The sequence below is a fragment of the Anoplopoma fimbria genome, chromosome 2 (genome assembly GCF_027596085.1).
Source record: "Anoplopoma fimbria isolate UVic2021 breed Golden Eagle Sablefish chromosome 2, Afim_UVic_2022, whole genome shotgun sequence".
Classification (NCBI taxonomy): domain Eukaryota; kingdom Metazoa; phylum Chordata; class Actinopteri; order Perciformes; family Anoplopomatidae; genus Anoplopoma; species Anoplopoma fimbria.
In genome coordinates, this window is record NC_072450.1 from 13,642,746 (window position 1) to 13,664,759 (window position 22,014).

General features: G+C 38.4%; 2 protein-coding genes across 2 annotated transcripts; both read left to right on the forward strand.

Annotated features, from left to right (window-relative positions):
- Positions 1–623: 623 nt before the first annotated feature.
- Positions 624–5,926, forward strand: si:zfos-1056e6.1 (uncharacterized protein LOC107988029 homolog). The gene is made up of 9 exons (XM_054620422.1): positions 624–716; positions 2,188–2,255; positions 2,433–2,480; positions 2,637–2,701; positions 2,809–2,846; positions 3,708–3,787; positions 4,340–4,402; positions 5,133–5,183; positions 5,481–5,926. Exons 1-9 carry the CDS (start codon positions 632–634, stop codon positions 5,532–5,534), a joined length of 552 nt encoding a protein of 183 aa, XP_054476397.1. The 5' UTR covers positions 624–631; the 3' UTR covers positions 5,535–5,926.
- Positions 5,927–6,865: 939 nt separating this feature from the next.
- On the forward strand, positions 6,866–14,715 carry ddias (DNA damage-induced apoptosis suppressor). Its single transcript, XM_054615090.1, has 5 exons — positions 6,866–7,148; positions 7,753–7,914; positions 8,569–8,668; positions 9,810–10,120; positions 11,154–14,715. The coding sequence occupies exons 1-5, from the start codon at positions 7,027–7,029 to the stop codon at positions 12,943–12,945; spliced, it is 2,487 nt and encodes an 828-aa protein (XP_054471065.1). The 5' UTR covers positions 6,866–7,026; the 3' UTR covers positions 12,946–14,715.
- Positions 14,716–22,014: the final 7,299 nt, after the last annotated feature.

The window sequence follows — 22,014 nt, forward strand, 5'->3', positions numbered from 1 at the left end:
TGTTAATTTGGTTTTCTGCTCCACAACACAACAAATGGTGAGACATTTGTTTGTTTTTACCTTAACAATCTAAGCACTTATTGTATTCGTATTAGTTTGTTTCTGCACTGTACTTTTGCTCTGGTTTATGCTTTAAGATGCTTGTTTAAGAAAGGAGATGCACTTATGACTTCTGGTGACAAGTAGTTCTCTTGAACACCTATGTTGAATACACTTCCTGTAAGTCGCTTTGGATAAAATCGTCTGCTAAATGACTGTAATGTTATAATGACATTAGAAACTCCCCGTTCTCCCCCGCCGTGACTGGTGGTGACTGTCCACTACACCAACGAGGATACGTAAGGCGTAATCCCTCCATCTATTGGAGAATCAGTGTTTTGCATGTGGGATATAATTAAAACAGACTAAAATAATTAACGTAACATTTGTCTAACAAACTGACCTGTCTTGGGTTACCAAATTTCATTTTTTTTTTGTTGCAGTTTGCAGCCTATTTCTGACTAAACTGCGTGGTTTAGGCACTTCATAATTAACATATAGGAGTGCAGAGTAGATTTATAAAGATTTATGTTGAAAGTCCCCAACAGGAAGTCACAAGTAGGCTTCTCTCGTGTCTCCTGCTGCTGTTCTGATGATTAAAATGTCTAACGTCAGTTTTGACAGATCTCCACGTGAATCAAAGGCTTGGCTCGCTCTGAGACGACTTGACAAAAACGGTTCGTTTTATGACTTTAAAAGCGTAGATTGATTATTTTTTTTTATTCACTGCTCTCTGTTTGTGTCCGTCTGCGTCTGTGTCCGTGGCAACAAGCGCTCATATTCTTGTCATGGACGTGGTTTAAATCCAGCATCCTCACATTATTCATGCATTCATGTTGTTCTTTCTTTTTACTTCAGTAACTGCTCAGGAGCAGATAGTGAACATAATATCCATAAATGGTCAAAGAGGAGAGTAACAGCTGTATTTGACTGTTGAGTGCCCACATCTCAGGTTTAGTCATTGAAAGAGGGAATGAAACACCTATTTAATCTGAATATGGGATTACTGCTTGACGAAATGATTACAGCCAGCCCTATGACTGGTATTTATTATCTGTTTTTCCACAAAACTAAAACATCTTTAAAGGAAATCTACTCCTGTTCCATCTTAAAAAAAAAATAGTATATGAAGATGCAAATATTTTCTATATGTCAAAAGTTTAAATACTGGACACAAATTGTCTCCTACTTTTCTCTAAAGTCCATTATTTTATGTGTACTGAAGGTTTAATGTTTCCACATCACACTGGTGTTGGATGTAGCCTAAATGGCTTACTGGAGCGTGATTGGCTTCCAGTAGCTGTGATGTCACAAAATTATATTTGTATGTTCCCATCTGAAAAAGAGAGATTAGAGAGATACTTTACTCTTTCAGCAGATTAATGTGAAAATAACTTTCAAATATCAAACATATATTATATGCTACAGCGAAAGAAAGACGCATTAAGTAAAACACACGTTTGACCGGAAGGGATACTCTAAGAAATAGGTTTTCCATGAGGTCAAAAGTGTAATTGTTCATTGCAGTGGTTTAAAGATTGTTGTCATTAGTGGCTTTTAAATTCAAATTAGCTGTATTGGCATGATTGTTGCAGTTACATTATTGCCAAAGCTAAATAACACATTATTGAGCTTTAAACAAGAAAATGAAATAGATAATACCTATATAGCAAATACCGTTTCAATGCACAAACTCTTTTACAGATGTAATCATTTAGAAACATTTACTATAAAGCTTCTATCACCTCTAACTGTATGGCAACAGTCACCATATTTGCAGCTGATATTACACATTGATATTTCTCCTCACATAAATATGTCAGTCTCTGAGGACCTGGGAGATGGATTTATAAAATATATATTTTTCAAAGAAAACTTGTCTTAAATAGTTATTTCTCACAGTACAGTAAGAGGTGAGATTCTGTGTCCGCCCTCTTTAATGCCAAAGTGATCAGTGTTCACTCTGTACATTGTCAACTTTTTCTATCGGTCACAATGGTTTCGTTCCAATATTTGAAATAGTTTTACTTTTTGTTTTGAGATGTTTTGGTTCTGCCAGATTGTCTGGTGTCATTAATAAAGATAACACTTTTTTTAAAGGTTGTCATATTAGAAAGGGGTAGCATCTCATGTGTGTGTCCGTTGCAGATGACAGAGTGGTGGCTCTTCGAGAAGTGTCCATTCCTCCTGCAGCTGATGTCACCATGATCACACAGGTGCGCAAGTGAACTCCACCTGTTGTTTTTATTATTGTACCTACATAGTATGTTTTTGTTTACTTTTAAAATAGATCATATAATAAATATTAAAGATAATTAATAAAAGATGAAGAAATAACTAAAGATTTGTGTTTTCCTTGATGTAGTATATTTTCATATTAAATCTTTTTTCAGATTATCGCCACTACCTTTGGGCTGAACTCCTCCCATGTCATATTCAAGGTACTATGACTCTTTGGTCCTAATCTTAGAGATACAGCCTACTACTAATACTGAAATGCATGTGTCTGCAGAATATGTCAAACAGAAAGAAAGAAATCTGTTTTTGGTTGTAGCTGAAATTGTCAAATGATCACCTGTGCTTTGGTTTGTTCGCAGATAAGGAACCACCGCGGCTGTCTGATTCCTCTGAACAGCTCGATCCCTGCAAACAGCAAGCACATGTAAGGAGTCTTTCACTGTGCACAGTTAAGTCTATACATCTAATCAGCGCATACTCTTATAAATTACTTATTTATATCAACTGGTGACGTGTGTTTTCTCACCACAGGCCTCATGTGCTGGAGGTAGCCAAGATCTTTCAGCATGGTAAGAGTAGAGTCGCTTTTTTTATCTTTGACAGTGTTTTCTTAAACTGTGGGTCCAGATCCTGAGTGGGGTCTGTCATCAGGGCTCCTACATAACCCATCGCGTTCATAGAATAGCAACATGTAAAAAGCTCCTTTGAAAACTTGTTACTAATATATTATATACTGTTTGTTTCATCCATTAATTAATAATTTTCCATTAAGATTTTTGTTCAGATTAAAAATCGAGATATGACGTAATATGTTATCTTTATAAAATGCTGGTGGGCAGATTTAATAAGCTGTTTCCCTCTGTATCCAGTCTGGGTGCTAAGCTAAGATAACTGACTCTGGGCATCCATATGATCAGATAATAAATGTCAATATAACAAAACACAGCTGTAATAATATGCAAATAAATCATCACAACAGAAGTTATTGACAAATACTGTACATTAATAAACACTTTATGGTCCCCATGGCTGCATACAACTACATTATAGTGCGTAAATACTATTTTGTTAAAGCAGATGAAATAATTGTCTGTATAAATATCACTTTGGATTATGAATTAAATCCTGGTTACATGAAGTACATGTTTAACTAAAAAGGGTTTTAAATACATTTTGAGTCACAAAGGAGGCAAAAAGGCAACACAGTATCGCTAATCATAGTTCTATATACACATCTGTCCACAGCTAAAAAGGTTTTATAAGCATCTGGATTTGTTGGTACTGTATATTGTATTCTCCTTTGTGCTTTAGAACACATGGTAGTTGCTGCAGAAATGTGATAGTACTCCTTTAAGTGAAACACAAATTCTGTCTTAAGGAAAGGCAAGTTTTCTTTATATCTGTAACAGTTGTGATGTTTTTGTTCCCAGTGAGTCCCAAGCCCAGAACCATTCCCATGACTGTGATCAACAAGAGCATGAAGACCAGGCTACAAAATATTGACAGGAGGGTAGGTTTATGGTTTAACCTTTGGTACTACCTTCTCATTTGCAAGTGGCTTCATCATTTCAAGTGTTGATTGTAAAAATAAACGTTATTCATCCAGATTCATTCAGCAGTGCTGCTCCAACATTAAATTACCTCAATCTTTGTTCAACCAGCACTCCTTTGAAATAACCATTCAGTATCTTTTAAAAGTGTCAATGAGGAGATTATTTAATTAAAAAAAACACTGCCGATACAAAAATACATCTTCTCTTGTAAGGGGGAAGTCCTTTCTCTTCAGACAAATTACAAACAAAAAAGTAATAGTGTTAATAATTGTTTGGTTAAGTTTTTTAGCTCAGCATTTTGAATTTTGAGTAGATACAAAAAAAATGATGCGACACAAATAGAACATCTTAAGACTTTTTGTGACTAGGGCAAGCTGAAGTTTGCCTCTTCTATTGTAAATACATACATTTTTAGAACTAACTATTTGTTCATGGCATTTTAATTCTGTCTTGATTGTAAAGCTTTATTACTTGCCAGATCCTGACTTAAGATTCCATGTTTATTTCAGATTCAGAGACTTGAGGAACTTCTGCCTCAGATCAAACTCAGACGCAACGAAAAACTAAGCCAGGTATCTGAACTTTTCTCTGGGCCATCTACAGCAGTGAAAACAACAAAAAAACATCACATATTGATGCATATAAGATAAGATAAGATAAGATAAGATAAGATAAGATAAGATAAGATAAGATAAGATAATCCTTTATTAGTCCCGCAGTGGGGAAATTTGCAGGATTACAGCAGCATAGGGTATAGTGCACACAAGAGACATAGTAAAAGAAAGACAAGATAAAGATAAAAATAAAATGAAATAAAAACAAGTATTATAAATAAGCAATAAAAAAACAGTAAAATATCCACAATAACTGAAATATTATATGTACAGACAGAAAAACTATTAAAGCTATAATTGCACAGTGTATTGTATTGCACGTGTCGTGTGTCATGTGGTCTGCTGGGAGCAGAGTTGGTTGTGCAACCTGACAGCAGCAGGAAGGAAGGACCTGCAATACCTCTCCTTCACACACCGGGGGTGAAGCAGCCGGTGGCTGAAGGAGCTGCACAGAGCTGCCAGGGTGTCCTGCATGGGGTGAGAGGTGTTGTTCATCAGGGATGATAGCTTGGCCATCATCCTCCTGTCTCCCACCACCTCCACCGTATCCAGTGGACACCCCTGACAACCTACTCATGGGAAATGTTATTTGACTGATTTTGTTTGTGAAAATGTGACAATATCAACTTGATAGTGTATCTCCACATCCACCTGACTGTGTAACACTTTTGTGTCTGTCTTGTTGCAGGAGATTGAATGTCTCAGCCAGAAGTTGAGATTTCTTCATAAAAGAATGCAGGTGAGTCATTCTGATCAAGGTGTTGAAGGTGTTGCTGGAGTTTTTCTCTCTTGAGTCATTCTGATCAAATAGTTTTTAGTAACTTATCCAATTAACGTTTAAACATCGGAAATTGCAATTTTCCAGAAGTTATAGTTAAATATTTAGCTGCAGCAGTCTCAGAAGCACTCTCTAGAATAGTTTTCATGTATTATGTTAGTTTCTTCATTGTTTCTGCAGACATGCCGAAAGTGTTTCTTACGGCATGTCATTATTTTTCAGTTCCATGTTTTCACACACTTCCTTGTTTTGTTTAAGGTGGCGGATTCTCGTAGCTGGAAGGGGGTGCTGACCAGAGCACCTCTGTGGTAACAAACACCCACATTTCTGGCTGTTTTAGAAAACAACAACCATAAATTGGACTATGGTTACGCTCATCATTCACTGCAGAATATATCACATCACCATGTAAGGGTGAATGATCTGTTTTTTTCCACTTGTTTTTATAGCCCCATATACACACAAAGTATATTCAGTAGATTACTGCTATTTATGGTATATAAAACCAAAATCTTTTCTATATATTTTTTTCTGCCAGGAAATGTAGTGAGAAATGTGGTAGCTTTGGTATAATCGAGGATCAACATATTTGTAACACTTTTGTGCCGTGCATTACTAGAATTAATATGGTAGCAAACTTATGGTTTTTACCAAATGTCTGAATGTAACCTATGATTTAACCTTATGTTGTGTGTAACATGAAATCAAGGAAATAAAGGAGAAAAAGTAAGATTGTCTTTTCTTTTAATGAACGGCTGCAGTATTCAGAACCACACAACCTCAAATACTATAGTATTGTAATATAAAGTCCATGCTTCATCAATTATAACTTTATTATCTTGGATATCTACGGGATCAGATGGTACAGCCACTCATAAAACTGAATGTTTGCATCATTCTTTGCCAGACTTCACAAGACAAAATAAAGTTGCATTTTGAAATTACGTTTGGTATCAAAGACAGGCCATTTTTTTCTATTAGAGAAATGTAACATTAATGCTTTTAGTATGTTTAATGTGACCAAATAATCAAATATTCTTCTGTTACATTGGTATTCTAGGGAAGCGTAATGTACAATTCAGACACAAAAATACAGTAAAATGGATAGAATACATTGCTAGGCTCTTATCTTGTTTCCCTTGGATAATTGTTCTTCTCTTTCTATAAGTAAGTAAAATATAAAGTACCAGTCAAAAGTTTGGACACACCTTCTCATTCAATGGTTTTTCTACATTGTAGATTAATATTGAAGACATCCAAACTATGAAGGAACACATAGGGAATTATGTGGTAAACAAACAAATGCTCAACAAACCAGAATATGTTTTATATTTCAGATTCTTCAAAGTAGTTGAAAGAGAAGGTGTGTCCAAACTTTAGACTGGTTCTGTATCAAGAAACATATCAGTAAAAAATGTTATTTTTATATTATCATTTTTTTTACTGCGAATCGTGTGTTTCACGTCACATCCAGTAGGGGGCGACAATGCGCCTCCAAACTGTCTCTCCAACCGCCGGGAAATCAAAACAAGCAGAAGAAGTCCGTAGAGCAGAGACAGTCTATGCTAGAGACGTGAAGGGTGAACAGTTCTAGTTTGTTCTTGTATGTGTGTTTTTAGCTCCGATCCACATTTGGTTTTATCTTCATGTAAACGTTGCCGTGGTTACAGGTGTCATTAAGTTAACACACCCTCAGGCGTCGTTGTGTGAGAAGCTTTAGTTAGCCTGAGGTTAGCCTGCTAGCTTTAGCCGAGTGTCCATGCCTCGGAGTGACTCCACGTCACTCTCCGTTGAGGTTGGCTGAATGCCTGTCAGACGGGCTCTGGTGCATTGTGTTGTGTTGTCTCTGCAGGATGCCTGCGTGTTTTATCCGTGCTGCAGAGACTGCTTCTCGAGGATTGATGCTGAGCAGCAGGACACGACGAGGTAAAAACACCAACAACCAACGAAGAAGAGTTATTTCAGGCGTGAATGTGGAACCAGTGGGTCTAATGATTGTATAAACACAACCTTACTGTAACTAATTAGTCTTAAACGTTTTCCGAGGTAACTGAAATAAATACCAGCACTTTATTTTGTTAGTTTAACTATATAAAGGCTGTATCTGAATGAGCTTAAAACAGAAAATATAAGATAAAATAAGATAATCCTTTATTAGTCCCCCAGCGGGGAAATTTACAGGATTACAGCAACATAGGTTATAGTGCAAACAAGAGACTTAGTAAAAGAAGAAAAAGATCAAATAAAATAAAAAAACAAGTATTATAAATAAGCAATAAAAAAACAGTAAAGAATCCACAATAACTGAAATATTATATGTACAGACAGAAAAACTATTATAACTATAATTGCACAGTGTATTGTATTGCACGTGTCGTGTGTCATGTGGTCTGCTGGGAGCAGAGTTGGCAACCTGACAGCAGCTGGAAGGAAGGACCTGTATTGTATTGCAAATATACCCATGACTCTATAAAACACACTCCCACATCGTCACAATTTCCCCCTGTACTTTTCTGTCCGTCCACCACAGATTCAGATGCTCCAAGTGTGGTTACAGCTGTCTGAGGGAACAGGTGGATTACAGATATCGCCTCTCACTGAGGGTGGCCCGGGACAGCTGCATATTTGGAGTCACAGTGTTTGGAGCCTGTTTGAACCCATTCTTTGGCATTCATGCCAGGGGTTTACAGAGGTGAGCACGGGGAATGATCTTTCAAGCAACTCAAAATGTTTGCACTTATTACTCTGTCAACTTCCATCAGTCTTGTATTCATATTAGAAATGAACATCTGTTATTCGGGTAAGATTTCAATTTGACACAAAGTTGAAGCATAATAATAAGCAACATGAGTGTCTCTGTGGTTTGTTCACTTGAAACCTCCTGGGCCACATGCAGCATTGCTTTTGGGTGATAGTATACTGTCCGTTACAGTGGTTCACATGGAAAAGGTTGAGCGGGGGAATATTGCCACATAGATCTTTTAAAGTTTCAGTTTTACGATCTCTTCACTCAAGACTGTGCCCTATACAACACTATTATTAGCATTAAATATCTGGCATTTGCAGTGTGAAACAGTGCCACTGCTGTTTTTTACCTGGAGGTTAATGTTTTAATTTTTGAAAATGTATCAACCTATTATGATGTTAGTGGACGTTTTTGTGTCAGGTAAGTTGACGTAACTCTGGTATAAAACACTGTGGTGAACCCTATGTTGGTCAGATGGAACACACACGTTTATTTTACCAGTGTTGGCACATTTAAAAAGCTTATCTTGTTATCAGTGTCTTCTCTCTTTGCCAGTTAAGTAAAAAGTTGTGGATTTCTGTTGTTTCTGTAATGTTGTAGGATGGTGGAGAACTTGGATGGAGCATCAACCAGATCCACTTTGCTGATGAAGGCTGTGGAGGATTGTTTCATTGGCAGACATTTCATCTTTGGTATAAAGGTACAATTGCGATTATGTATTGCTATACTTAGCTGATATTAGCTTATTACATATATATATATATATATATATATATGTGTATATATATGTGTGTGTATATATATATATATATATGTTTCTAGGTTAATGTGTATATGTTGGCCAATAAGTAACAAAAATCTTAATACAGAACTGCCTAGGTTTTTTTGTGGTAATTTAGAAACAGTGTAACCATTTCATGGTTTGCCCACCAGAGAGCTCTGGCAAGTTATTTTTTTCAACTGATAACAACCTGTTTAGTATGTATCTTGTTCAAAATTAGAGTCTACAGCAATGTTAACGGCTAAGTTAGCACTCAAACATAGCGCATAACACCAAGCTGAGGCTGATGCGAATGTCATTAGTTTTGCTGGTATTGGAAAAAATATATTTTCATCTGATGATGGTGCTAAAGGAATGTAAAGGGATGAATAAAGAGATTACAATTCATTCTTAGGGGAATGTGGACGTCTGTACCAAATTTCACAACGGTTGTCAAAGACATTTTAAGCATTCATCCTCTGGAAACCATGAATGCCTGTACAGGGCTCCAGACAACTTTTCCAGTAATACCGACTTTCTCACTGGTCGCACCCTTTTTCTTTCTGGTACAGCATGGCATTAATCAGTGACGGGAAGTAACTAAGTAAATTTACTAGATTTCACTTTTGATACTACTTTCTACTCCACTCCTAACTTTTAGAAGGAAATATTGTACTTTTTATTTGACAACATTGATATGTGCAGGCTTTATGAAATAATATACATTGTTATAAAGTTAATTAAACCCTCCAACAATACAACAATTGAATGAGATTTGCTTTATTGCTGTCAGCTTCAACACTAAACTGCATCTTATGTGTTACTGCATTAATAGGCTTATAGTAATATAATAAAATGTATAATAATTGATCAACTAAAGAGCTCATTTGGTCGCACAAAGAGTACTTTTCCTTTTATACTTTTATAAACTACTATTTAAATATTTCAGTCTGGACCAAAGTGATGGGCCGACCATAATGTGTATTTGAAGAACATGTCCAAAATTTGTGCTTAAGTGAATTTGTTTTGTATTCAGGCTGCTTTCTCTTAACCATCCCTGGTCTTGTCTTTGTCCTTTTAGGTAACTGAAACAGAAAGTCGGCCTTGGTTAGGAGTACCTGTTGCAAATGGCTCCAGCAGTAAAGAAGCAGTCCACTTTATTGCCAGTCAGATGATCCTCCCCAAAGCTATGGGCCTGGGAGGCTGCACAGTGGTCAGTTATTATCAGACCCTTCTTCAGAAAGCTGCAGAATACGAGCTGGGATCCACCGATCCCAGCAAAACCTTCAGACCCCCAGCAACCCTGCTGCTGATTCCTCACCATTTTCCAGCCAGCAGCTTCAATAATTCCACACTATCCGCCTCAGGTCTTCTCTCCCAGTCACCACAAAGGTAATGACATTAAGAAGCTATTGATAAGTATTGCTTTCTATCTGATAATTATCTCTTCCAAGCGTAGCCTGAGTGTTCGGTGTCTGTCCAGGGCTAATCTTGTATATTACTGGACCCAAACGCCAATTTTTTTTGGTGCTCCATTATGACTATGCTCAAGGGCCTCTCTCTCTGTGGTGATTCACTTCTTTGCAAAATATAATTTAGTGAATGTTTTGTACAGTCATTGCTGACTCCTCACTACTCTTAACTGGGATGCAAGTAACCAAAAGCAGCTTTAGTTTGCTAAACAATTCCTGATCCTCTTGTTCTGCAAGGGATTAGGAATTGTTCCTCTATTGATTTGCATACCACGTAATGACAGTTATATGTATGTATGCATGCATACATGTATGTATGTTAGGGGTGTATCATATCGTTCACGACAATAGTGGTCAAAATTGTAATTTTAAATTTTTATGATGAAAATTAAAATAATATCCTTTATAATGGCAATATTTTGACTGGTTAACATAATGACAAACAATTACGTGCAGCAACAAGTATGGCTGATAGCCAAATTGATTCCTGCTCCACGGGGAACGGGGTTAAATATGAAATGGAGAGCGGTAGCATTGCTAAGGCCTGGGCATCTGATTTTATTTTGTTGACCTATTTATATGTTATACAGAATCTAAATCTGAGCTCAGTTTAGGCTTGTGAGCTCCTTAGAATTGCAGTTGTGGCTATAAAAGTTTTTCCCTCACTTGAAAGGGTTTTCTTTTAAATGTAAGAAAAAAAATCAATCAACACACTGAAATTGCATAGAATAATTCTGAAGGTCTTTATTTTCTGAGTTATATCAAAAAGATGGGAGATAAGGTTAGCTCACTATGGATGGATGCTCACTTATTTAAATCTGCTCTTGCTTCTCTCTATTTTCTGTAAAGTAAGGCTAGTTTTACATGATTCTTATCTTCATACTTCTTATTACTTATCTTAATACTTCACATGTGCCTTTCAGTTTTTTGAATTGCTTTTGTTTTCGTCCTAGGTCACAGTACCAAGATGGCACCCTTACTCCCACCCCTCCATGGGAACAATCACTTGGACTCATTACTTCATCGGCGGAGCAGGAGGAAGGCTGCAGTATCTTGTACAGTGGAGATGAGAACAGCAAGCCGACAGAAAACAAAAAAACACCACATCATCCACAGAGAGGCTGCCTGGAGAATCATAAAGTTACAGAGGAAAAGGCGCTGTCACCTCTTCTTGCTTTAGAGTGCAGTACTTCCAGTAGTCCATCATTTGCCAAATACCCATGCTCATCCACTGAGAAAGCTGTTGGAAACGCATACATCCTAAACGCTGGTTCCAGTCCCCCCCCACCTGGCCACAACATCTCCAAGGAGAAGGATTTTTCTACCAGAAAACTCACCCAAACATTTTTGTCAAGCTCCTTGGCTTGGGAAGATTTGCCTTTCTCTGAGAGTCTCTCAGAGTTTTTGTGTGAGGATAACAAACATTTTGACAGTGTTGGTGAAACAGAGCCACATCTAAATGTGCAAAATAGGAAAGAAACGAGAAGCAACCTGGAAATCACGTCACAAGACAAGAACTTCTCACATAAATCAACTTCTGTTTGTCAAAGTAACACACAGATAACAGACAGCCAATCTCAGATATTACAGGATATCACCAATACACCTGTTCCGAATGGAGGTGACAGACATGGTTTAACTGACCGGATATATAAGACCCCGGTTGGATGTGCATTCAGGAGTCAAGCCAGAAACATTTGTTCCCATGAGTGTAATAAGGAGGATGAGAAAGCTCTTTCTCTGTCTTCTGAAAATGAAGAAGAGCAGCTTGAAGTTGATACCTACAATTGTTCAGCAGACCTATTCAGTAGCTCACTCATTATCGATGTGAGCACAAACAAACTAAACACACATGCCGAAACTGTCAGGACAACCACAGAGGCTCGCCCACTGCTCCCCACACCTAACAAACAACGCCTTAGGGGTGAAAAGGAAACACATTCAACACCAGACAAACGGAAACGGAAAAATAAAAAATGCATTAACAGAGACGGTTTAATTCCAACAGGCACACAGGATCTTGATTTTATCCCTCCCTCTCAGTCCACCCCCATTGTTAAAGCAGCTGATGTGAGAGGCTCACCTGCCTCCTCATACAGAAACTTGACATTGGCTAAAATCAGATCGCCACCTGACTGTCAAGATTCATGTGCCGTTTACGGAAATCTGCCTGAATTTGACAGTAAAAGGACAGCAAGCAGCACCTCTTCTCTTTGTAAACTAAGCTGTGTCAGTAAGACTTCCACCAGAGAAAGCCACAGATTTACCCCTGAAAGGAGGTTCTGGAAACCAGACGAGCATAAAAAACGTCAGCTGGCTCAGCAGCACCCAAGGGTCCAGAGAGGGGCTCCAAAAACAGGGTCAACTGGAAGGATCAGCCGCCGCTGTAACTCAAGTAATTGTGATGTGACTGTCTACGATTATGAGGACAATGAAGTCGATATTCCTCCGACTCCTGCTGCTGAAACACGACTGAGTGTGAAGCTCAGAAGAACAATGCAGAGTGGAAACAGCAGCAGTAATTTAGGTTATTCTAGGGAAGGGCAGCAGGGAGATGGAGTTTATTGTAAAAGAACTCTGTTGGATCGAACTCTCACATCATCACAGAGAGGTGTGGCACGAACAGAAAATTGTGACAGTAAGACGGTTGAAGAGGGGAGTCTGGATGGATCTCATTGTAACTTCCTTGATGATGAGAACGAGGCATGTGATTGGTCTAGAGATCTATTCTCTGACTCGATCTGAGAGGTTCTGTTGCAGATGGCCTTGACACGTTATATAAACTTTTTTTTTTTTTATGTATTTGAGCTAGTACTCCTGTCTATGCAGAAGGATCTAAGAATAGATCACATATATCAAATACTAAACATAGCAGAGAGGCCGTTGTAAGGCACTACATGTGAATCCTCACTTGGACCACTTCTGCTATTTGCACTTTATTTTTGAAAATGTAATCATTTGAGGGATCAGCAGCCTCAGTCATACCCATTGCCATGTAATTTACATTGACAAATGTGCAGTAAAATGGGTGATACTAAAGATCTCAGCACCAAACTTCAGCAGTTGATCCTGTAGCTGAATTTAATCCAATCCCTGCAGCAAGTTACTAAATCTTGTGGAAAGCCTCCCAGGAAGAGTGGTTTTGTAATGAGTTAAAAAATGAATCACATATGGATTTAATGTTTGGATGTCCACATTATTTTAGGGATTTATTTTGAAAGGAAGATTGTTATGCACTTTAAACTAATCAAAGGCTTTTATTGGTCTTGGTAACTAAAAGCTTCACATCAGATCAACTCTTGAACATTCAGGAGTGTCGTATTATTACCTATGTTTGAGGTATTTGGACCATAAAATGTAGGATGTGTCCCTGCAGATGGTTGACTGTGTTCTTAAGACTTTCTGCTGCTGCATCGTCGTGATTGCTTCATTAAAGTCATAACCCAGTCTGTTCTCCATTGGTTCTACAACCATGAATGCTATTAAAAGCGAAGTAAAAGGATGACGTGTATGATTCGGTGGTTATCTGATAAATGAACTGCTGCTGCCACATCCAAGAACCATTGGATTTAAAATAAAAAAATCTTGACACTGACATTTATTCTAGTGTTTTGGTCGGTATTAATAAAAAGTATAGACGGACAAGAAATACTGGGAACATACTACAACAAGAATCCCCAGCTGGAATTGAACCAGGATCTTTTCAACGTTCAATATACGGTATGCACCCCAAGGCCAACAAGAAGCACTGTCACCCTTGAATGCTGATCTGCTGCTACTGTGTTTGTTTTTGAGAGGGTGTTAATGTAGCGATGAGCTGATGTGTACAGTGTCATGCCAGGGAGCTAAGAATAGCCGTCACCAAATATCATATCTACAATGTTCTGGATGTGTGAGAGTGTGAGATGAAGATGATGTTACGTGTAAAAATGGAACAAGAAGTTCAAAGCTGGAGATTTGTATTGTATGTGTTGCAGAAGCAGGGTTGGTGTGTAGTCTGCTGGGTATGGCGTGGTGTGTGTGTCTATGTGGAAGTAACAGCTACCCATTTATTTGATGCTGGCAGACACACGTTGAGTCCAAGAACAAGACCCTGTGCTGTACCTTGTGCAGGAAGGTAGTACAGATTTGTACTCAGCAGCTCCAGACACAGAGGTTTGTGTGCCAGAGAATTTTGGCTCAGTTGCTTCAATAATAAAAATAGTTAATATAACCTTGAGTGATAGTAAATATAACCCCAAGTGTCTGTTCATGTGCTTTGCAATTCAATGTACTGTATGTACCAAGTGCCCATTATGATTTTATAAGATGTGAATGTAAAATCTGGCCTAAGGGTTGCGCTTAAGGAAGATGCAGACAGATACAGATTCTGAAGATGTACTTTTTGTTTGCCCTTATTTCAAGGCAGATTGTCAGAGTATACACATTTTCAGTTTGTTTTTTTCTTGACAACTTGGGCTTATTTTCAACTATAACTTAAAAAAGCTTGTAGTGGCTACAAAATTAATAAATCATTTTCTGACAACTGTAGGTCTTCATCAGTGATAATAACGAACAAACAACATGGTGTGGCCTCATCTACTAGCAACAGCCAGAGTGAGAGGCAATCACATGAACTGAATAATAACATTACAGGTGAAACACATTTATAAAATTAGATTACAAAGAATAAAAAAATATTGTTTTATGTATCATACATGTACGATGGGTACCCATATATAGGTCTTAATATAGGCATTGAGAAAAACAGGCAAGACTATACAAAAAGAAAAAGATATATATTCTGTAGTCCTCACTGAGAACAGGATACTTTGCATCCAGACCATAGAAGCTTCTTTTGAATAAGTTTCTGTAGTCTGTCTCCCTCTTCTGACCAAAGGTTTGCTATGTTGGGTAAAGATTTTCCTGAGATTCCAAAGCCACAAAAATTTGTTATAAATTTCCTTCATCATTGTTGAAGGAAAATGCTGTAAGACCTGCTGTACTCCTACTAAAAATATAGTTGTTTAAAATGTGATTGACACAATGTTGCCTTTAGCCTTTACAAGATTTTATAGACACAGTCCTGTGTTTACAAAAGTTGCAGCTGTGTGTGGGCCCAAGGGAGAGTAGTACACAGCTAGTTCAGAACGTGAGCTATGTCACCAAGCTGCCAGTGAATGTAATTATTCAAAACTACAATTTTTAAAAGTTATCAATGAAATGAAATTTATTTTGTATAGCCCAAAATCACAAATTACAAATTTGCCTCAGAGGGCTTTACAATCTGTACACATGCGACATCCTCTGTCCCGGGACCCTCACATCGGCACTGGGAAAAACTCCCCTAAAAAACCCTTTAACAGGGAGAAAAAAGGAAGAAACCTCTGGGAGAGTGACAGAGGAGGGATCCTTCTCCCAGGATGGACAGAATGCAACAGATGTCATGTGTACAGAATGAACAGCATAACAGAGATACAACACATTCAATGTATATTATATAAATTATTCATATAATGAGAGTAGTAAGCAGAGTAACGAAGGAAAAAATGTAGACTACTTATAATAACAGCAGCAATGAACATAGAATTATAAAAATGATATAGGGAATAATAATAGTAATGCGACTAATAATAATAATGGTAGTAGCAGTGGGTGTCAGAAGGGCCACAGCAGGAAGCACGACTACAGGTCCAGATATAACCACGATTCATGGAAACCTGCGAGGTGAGAAAGTTCATGACTAGAGTAGTGTTATTATTATTATTAGTAGTAGTAGATGGGTCCTTTATCGGTAATTTTAATGTTTTGGTATAGCCAAAATTATTACCACGCTGAAGCACATCTCTATCTCTCTCTCTGTGTCCTCTAGCTAACGTTACACACACACAAGCACCCAAAGCTAAGTCAACGAAAAGATCAGAGATGCCAAAGTGGAGACTGTGGCGTGAACCAGGTGAATTAAATATAACTACGACAACTACGTTTTATACTGTTCAATGCAATATGGGGCAATAAAACATTAGGGAGTGAAAACACAATACTTTATCAATACATCTGTTCAACAAGCATAAATATGTCAACAAAAATGGTTTGCACCTTAACCTACTAGGTTTTACCAATATTACATTGTCACCTTGCTTCCTCTCTACCCATTCAAATACTGAAAGCACTACATTAAGCATCTACAACTAAGGTCAGTATAAAGCTGGTTTTCATTTCTACTTTATTTCAGCTTTAAAACATTTTTTTAAGTAATCTGCTAAATTTTGTGAAGTACACATTGTGCTTAAATTATGAACATACTTGTGGTATACATATTTCATACATATATTTATTTTCGCTCGAAGGTTAGCTTAGTGTAATGAGTTATTATTAACTTGCAGTTAGTGCCACACGACCCGTTTAAAATGGTTCACTATGTGATGGGCTGTGTAGCATTTCCATTGCGCAGTTGCCAAGGAAAATGTACTACTGACCAGCGGACAGCTAGAGGCGTGGTGGTAACATTAGAGTGCAGAGATTAAGAGGCGTGACAAGCACATGGTGTGGAAGGGTGGAGAAATGGCTTAGTATGGAGTTGTCAACAAAGCGTCAGTTGGAGGGGAGGCTCACTATCCTGGCACTGGAGAAGTTTCCCCTTGTAGAATTAAAACACATAGAACGGTTTAAACACATCACAGGTTTATTCTTCAGTGCATCAGCAATGTGTGTAACTCTAGCAATGCCATGGCAGAATTTAGTGGAGACTCAAAAGTTGACAAATATAGTCAATTAAAGCCTTGATAACAGATCCAGTTTGACACATAATGCTTTGTCAACACTGGGTTCAGAGGTTCATCCTTACACTCCACAGTTCAAGCTTTCCACATACTGCAGACAACTTTGTATCTGACCATGACCTCTGACCCCCCTACAGGAGACAGACAAAAAAGGTAGCTCCCTAAGAGAGTTAAGTCATTTTTCATAAGTATAAATGACAGGCACTGTCCTGTAATCATTTCTGTCATAATGACAACTCTTAAATTACTGCGTATTTAGAAACTTAAGAAAATGTCCTCCCTGGTACCATCTTCTTGTGATTCGAATAGAAATACCGTCTCTGTTTGCTACAGATCTGTGGTCTCCTGAATGGCTCTCTGTGGGCTGGTCCCAGTCCCCCTCCATAACGGGCCATGGAGATTGTGATGTTCCTTATAAGCACCTGTCACTCTGCGTCATGCCAAGCTCCCAATGTGAGCGTGTGATTGTTTTCCGAATGAGACAGTGTGGGTAAATAGTAGACTGGGACTATATAGCCTCCAGGTTCTTTTACTTCATACAACTGAAAGCAAGACCTGCTACTACACTGCACACAGGGAGCTTTACGCTGCTCACCACAGGATAGTTGGAGTTTGTTTTTCCTCTCCCTATATAACATGGAGGTAAGAGAATATTCATTTATACCTGATATACATGTTCATGCAGTCTGTGTTACTGTTAACTCTGACTTTCACTTTGGTTAAAATTATCAACAGTTTGCTCATCATAGGGGACTTTTTTTGTAGTCGTTATTGTAATAAGTTATTTAGGCTGATTGCAAACATTTATTATCAATTATGCATATTGAAAGTATACATTTATTATCTTGCCTAAACTACAAAGTAGTTTTAAAAAAACTGATAAACCTTGAAAATCAATGTCTCTAATAATAAGGTCATGACGTTTTATTCAGGTATAGTATACATTGCCTTCCAAAGTCTATCAACCTGTTTAAGCTTTGAGTGGCAAGTTTGGGTTGAAACAGACCGTAAAGCAATCAGAGAAAGCACTAGACTCTGCTCAACCATACAGCACAGAAAAGACTGGATCAGAATGGAGTTTATTTGACCTTTTTCTGTTCCATTCTTTTGTTCGATCTTGTCATCTAAGCAGCAATAACCACTAATGAGGAGCTCTGTACTCCCTAGGTGGATCCCTGCTCCCAGGAAGCTAGTAGCCATGCAATGTCGCTGTTGGCAAGTCTGAACTTTCAAAGAGAACAAGCTCAGTTCTGTGACTGCGTGGTCAGACAGAGACAGAATCCTGGCCAACTCCACCCTGCACATAGGTGAACAACATAAACACCTACCAGTACATTTTGGCATAATATTAAATTAGTTTTGTATATTAGGAGTTGTATTTAGGTTACTATGCAACATTTAATATCAAGTTGCTCTTTCCTCCCCCAGGTGTGTCCTGGCAGCTTCTAGTCCGGTGTTGGCATCTATCTTGTCCTCTACTGGTGCCCTGGTGGAACTGCAGGTTCCATGCATGTCTGATGCTGTACTGGCACTTCTTTTGGATTACATTTACACAGGGGCTTTGCCCTACACTAGCAACCAGCACCAGTATTACAATCTGCTCGCTGTCGCCAGCTACCTACAGATGGATGAACTGCAGAAGGCTCTAAGGGTTTGGCGACAGACTAAGGTGAAAGTTACAGATAATACAAATGGTTCATCTGGAGCTGAGAATCAGCCTTATAAAGACATTACAAATACTTATAGTGAAACTGTCAACAACTTTAGTTTGTATTTGCCACTATCACTGGGGAAAGAAGATCATCAATATTCAGCCTATGTGGACACATGCGATGACAAAGATCGAACTAGCAGTAAAAATGGTGCAAGTTCATTAAGCAATGCTAACACCTGTTGTAGTACATCTAAAAGAAGTGTAAATACAGGAAACTGCAAACAAGTAACTTATCTGACACCTCAGGCTTTGATTCAAAGTATCCCTTGCATCGCTGAAGTGCACGGGGTGTCTGGAGTGGACAAAGAGGTGCAAAACGATCTGTTTCATTCAGCTGGCATAGAGGAAGAGCTAGACAGGAAAGTTGAGGACAGTAGGAACTTGTTTTTGATTTGCCCTGCTGAGGTGCAAGAGAAGCAAACTAACAGAAATGAGGAAGACAAAACTCCCCTTCATTATCTCCCGATCTCCCACTTTAAGGACAGCGTTTCGCCTTCACAGTGCTCCTCCTCATCCTCTTCCTCATCACCACATCCGTGCTCTGGGGCAGTGCCTGTCATTCGTCACAGCAGTAGTGCAGCTATGCTCCAGCCGGCAGAAGTGTCAACAACTCCTCATCCTTACCATCCACTATCCAATAAAGATCATTTGATTGGACAGAATGATAAACATTTGAGCAATTCTTTATCCCACATGACAGATCATAATGATCACCATGCTCATTTTGATTCATTTCAGAGTGAGAATCACACAGAACATTTTAGGGAAGATTCAATGCCGCGGGATAAGGATTGCTACAATTTCACCAGTGGATTGCAATATAAATCGTATCAAAGTTTTAATGATTTCTCCTCCAAACATCGGCGACTGAATTGTTTTGATTGCCTCAATCTCTTGATGGCAACTGCAGCAGAGGAGCAGTTTAGTCACTCACAAGATCCAAGAGCTGTAGTTCCACCTCCTAGACAGAACTCAGACATGGAAAGTGACTCGCACTGTGAAGATTTGTGTTCAGAGGAAGAAGCAAAGGAAGAACACAGTTACTCTAGGTGTCCAGCTGAAACAGATAGACTCAAGACTGATTGGAACCCAAACTTGCAGAGAGCTGAGATAAGCTCAAGAGATGATGCCTTTAGCCAGCATGAACACAACAGAGACCCAGCTATGACAAAACCTGTCTCCACCCCTGTGAAACTTGAAAAGATACCAGACATTGAGATCACAGAGCCACACCTAACTTTTACAATGTCTCTGGACCACAACATGTCTGACTCTACGTGTAGTGCTGTGGGGCCATCCTACCGTGGACATCTTCAATATCACTGCCTACCACATGAGGCATCACACGGATACTCTGGTAGCAAACACTCCCACCCTAGCCCTCTTAATCATTCAGACCAGTCCAGTGATGAGGAGGAGATTGGTACGTTTGCCAAACCAGGTTACAGCCCTCTGAGGCAGCACTTTACTACAGGGACTACAGACCAGGTTCTACTGCTGGACATTAGTGCCAAACCTGCTGAGTTGCTAGTTGCTAAAGCATTCAGCCAAAAGGAAACATTTGGAAATGGATTTGGGAATACTGAAAAAGAGCCATGGAATGAAGCAACATCTGTAGCAGAGGTTGACACTAAATATTGGGTTGGAGAAACAAATTTGGAATCTGTTGGTACAGACCAAAGCAGGCCAGGAGCTAAAGTAATACATAGAGCTGGGGTTGTAGAGGAGGTTTCCAACCATATAGATGTTGAGAACCATGCCAGTACCTTGACAGTCTGTTCACCTCCTGGTGTGCCAGACTCTGTGCAAGCCTCTGTGTCATCTACCTTGTCTGCTTGCATACCTTCTTCCCTGTCAGCCAGTATGCCAACAAATGTATCAGCTCATCTGTCAAACCCTGCTCAACACTCTTTCCAGTGCTCTCTGTGCGACCGGTCCTTCAGCCAGCGGGGCTCTCTGAATAGACATGTGAGGAGCCACCTTGGCGTACGGCCCTTCTCCTGCCCCCGCTGCCCTATGACCTTTTCCCGTCAGTACCGTGTCACAGAGCACATGCGTGTTCACCAGCGCTGTGTCCTCAGGAGTGACTTTCCACAGCCCCCTGCTTCTTCAATTTGAGACAAGGAGAGTCCTCAAAAGGGATTTTGATTGTCCTGTCATTGAATGAAGGTATCATTCAAAGGTTTTTGTTCAGGATTATGAGAATTTTTGATTCATATTTTGCAAATATACGGAGAACAATTAGAAAGACAAATGAGATAAAGTTATGAGATTCATTTCAGAATTCATGTATATTTTTTACCTCCAGAAGTTAACACTGATAATGATGCAGTGCTTTGAAAATTGGCCTTCGAAATAATGAGTAAAAGGGGAAAGTGGCCAAAAAAGTGGCCAAAAAAAATCAGTTTATGCAAGTTGAAGTTGATTCTTATCTGCTGAAAGTATAAATAGGCATTTGTTTGCTAACATTTGGCCATAGACTATAAACATAAAGGTGGTGATATATGAGTGTTGTATTCACAGCTTGTTTTTGCGTGCCTATACTGACCAAACATCTGTTAAAAATGGTGCATTTCTGATCGTTGATTATCTTCTCCTTATTATTATCCTTTTACTGCAGCAGAGGAGGTGATCGTAGGTAATGTTGTTTTTTTTCTACATTTGCATGTTTTCTCAAGGCTAATTATTTGTCAGATTTAAAATTTTACTTCCATTTCATTCAGAGCTCAAGAGTGGATCTTTTCAGGAGGCATTACATTGTAATTAATCACAAGTTTTTTTTTGGCAGACAGTCTACAGACTATCAGTAACTCCTGTATTGTGTCTGTTAAATGACTGTAATGTAATGTAATGTAATGTATTGCATGTTAAACAGTGGTCGCATGTGTCATAAATGTGATTCATATTTGCTGTTTATTCTATGTGGATGTCAAACTCTTTGTTTTCATAAGTTATTTAATGTTGTGATAATCAAATCAAATGAACATTTAACAGAATTTTCATTCCTTTATCCATGCATGTCGTTTTTTTCTTTGTTCATGATATTGTAATATTGTATATGTAATCTACAAGACATTTAAATTAGAGATTAATTACAGCTGCTCATATAACATTTTGTCTGATTTGTGTATATGATAAATTGTGATGCATTGTGTTTTAGATCACTTTTTTGCTGTTTTTCCAGTTTTCACAACAGTTTTAAATAATCCAAATCTGATAATGGGTTTTTTTTTTCTTTTTACAGAAAAATGATTTTTGTTATTCTGTATTCAAAGTGAAAATCTGACATTTTTTACTTTCTGATGTTATGACTGTTAAAACTGTTCCTAAGCCTGACCC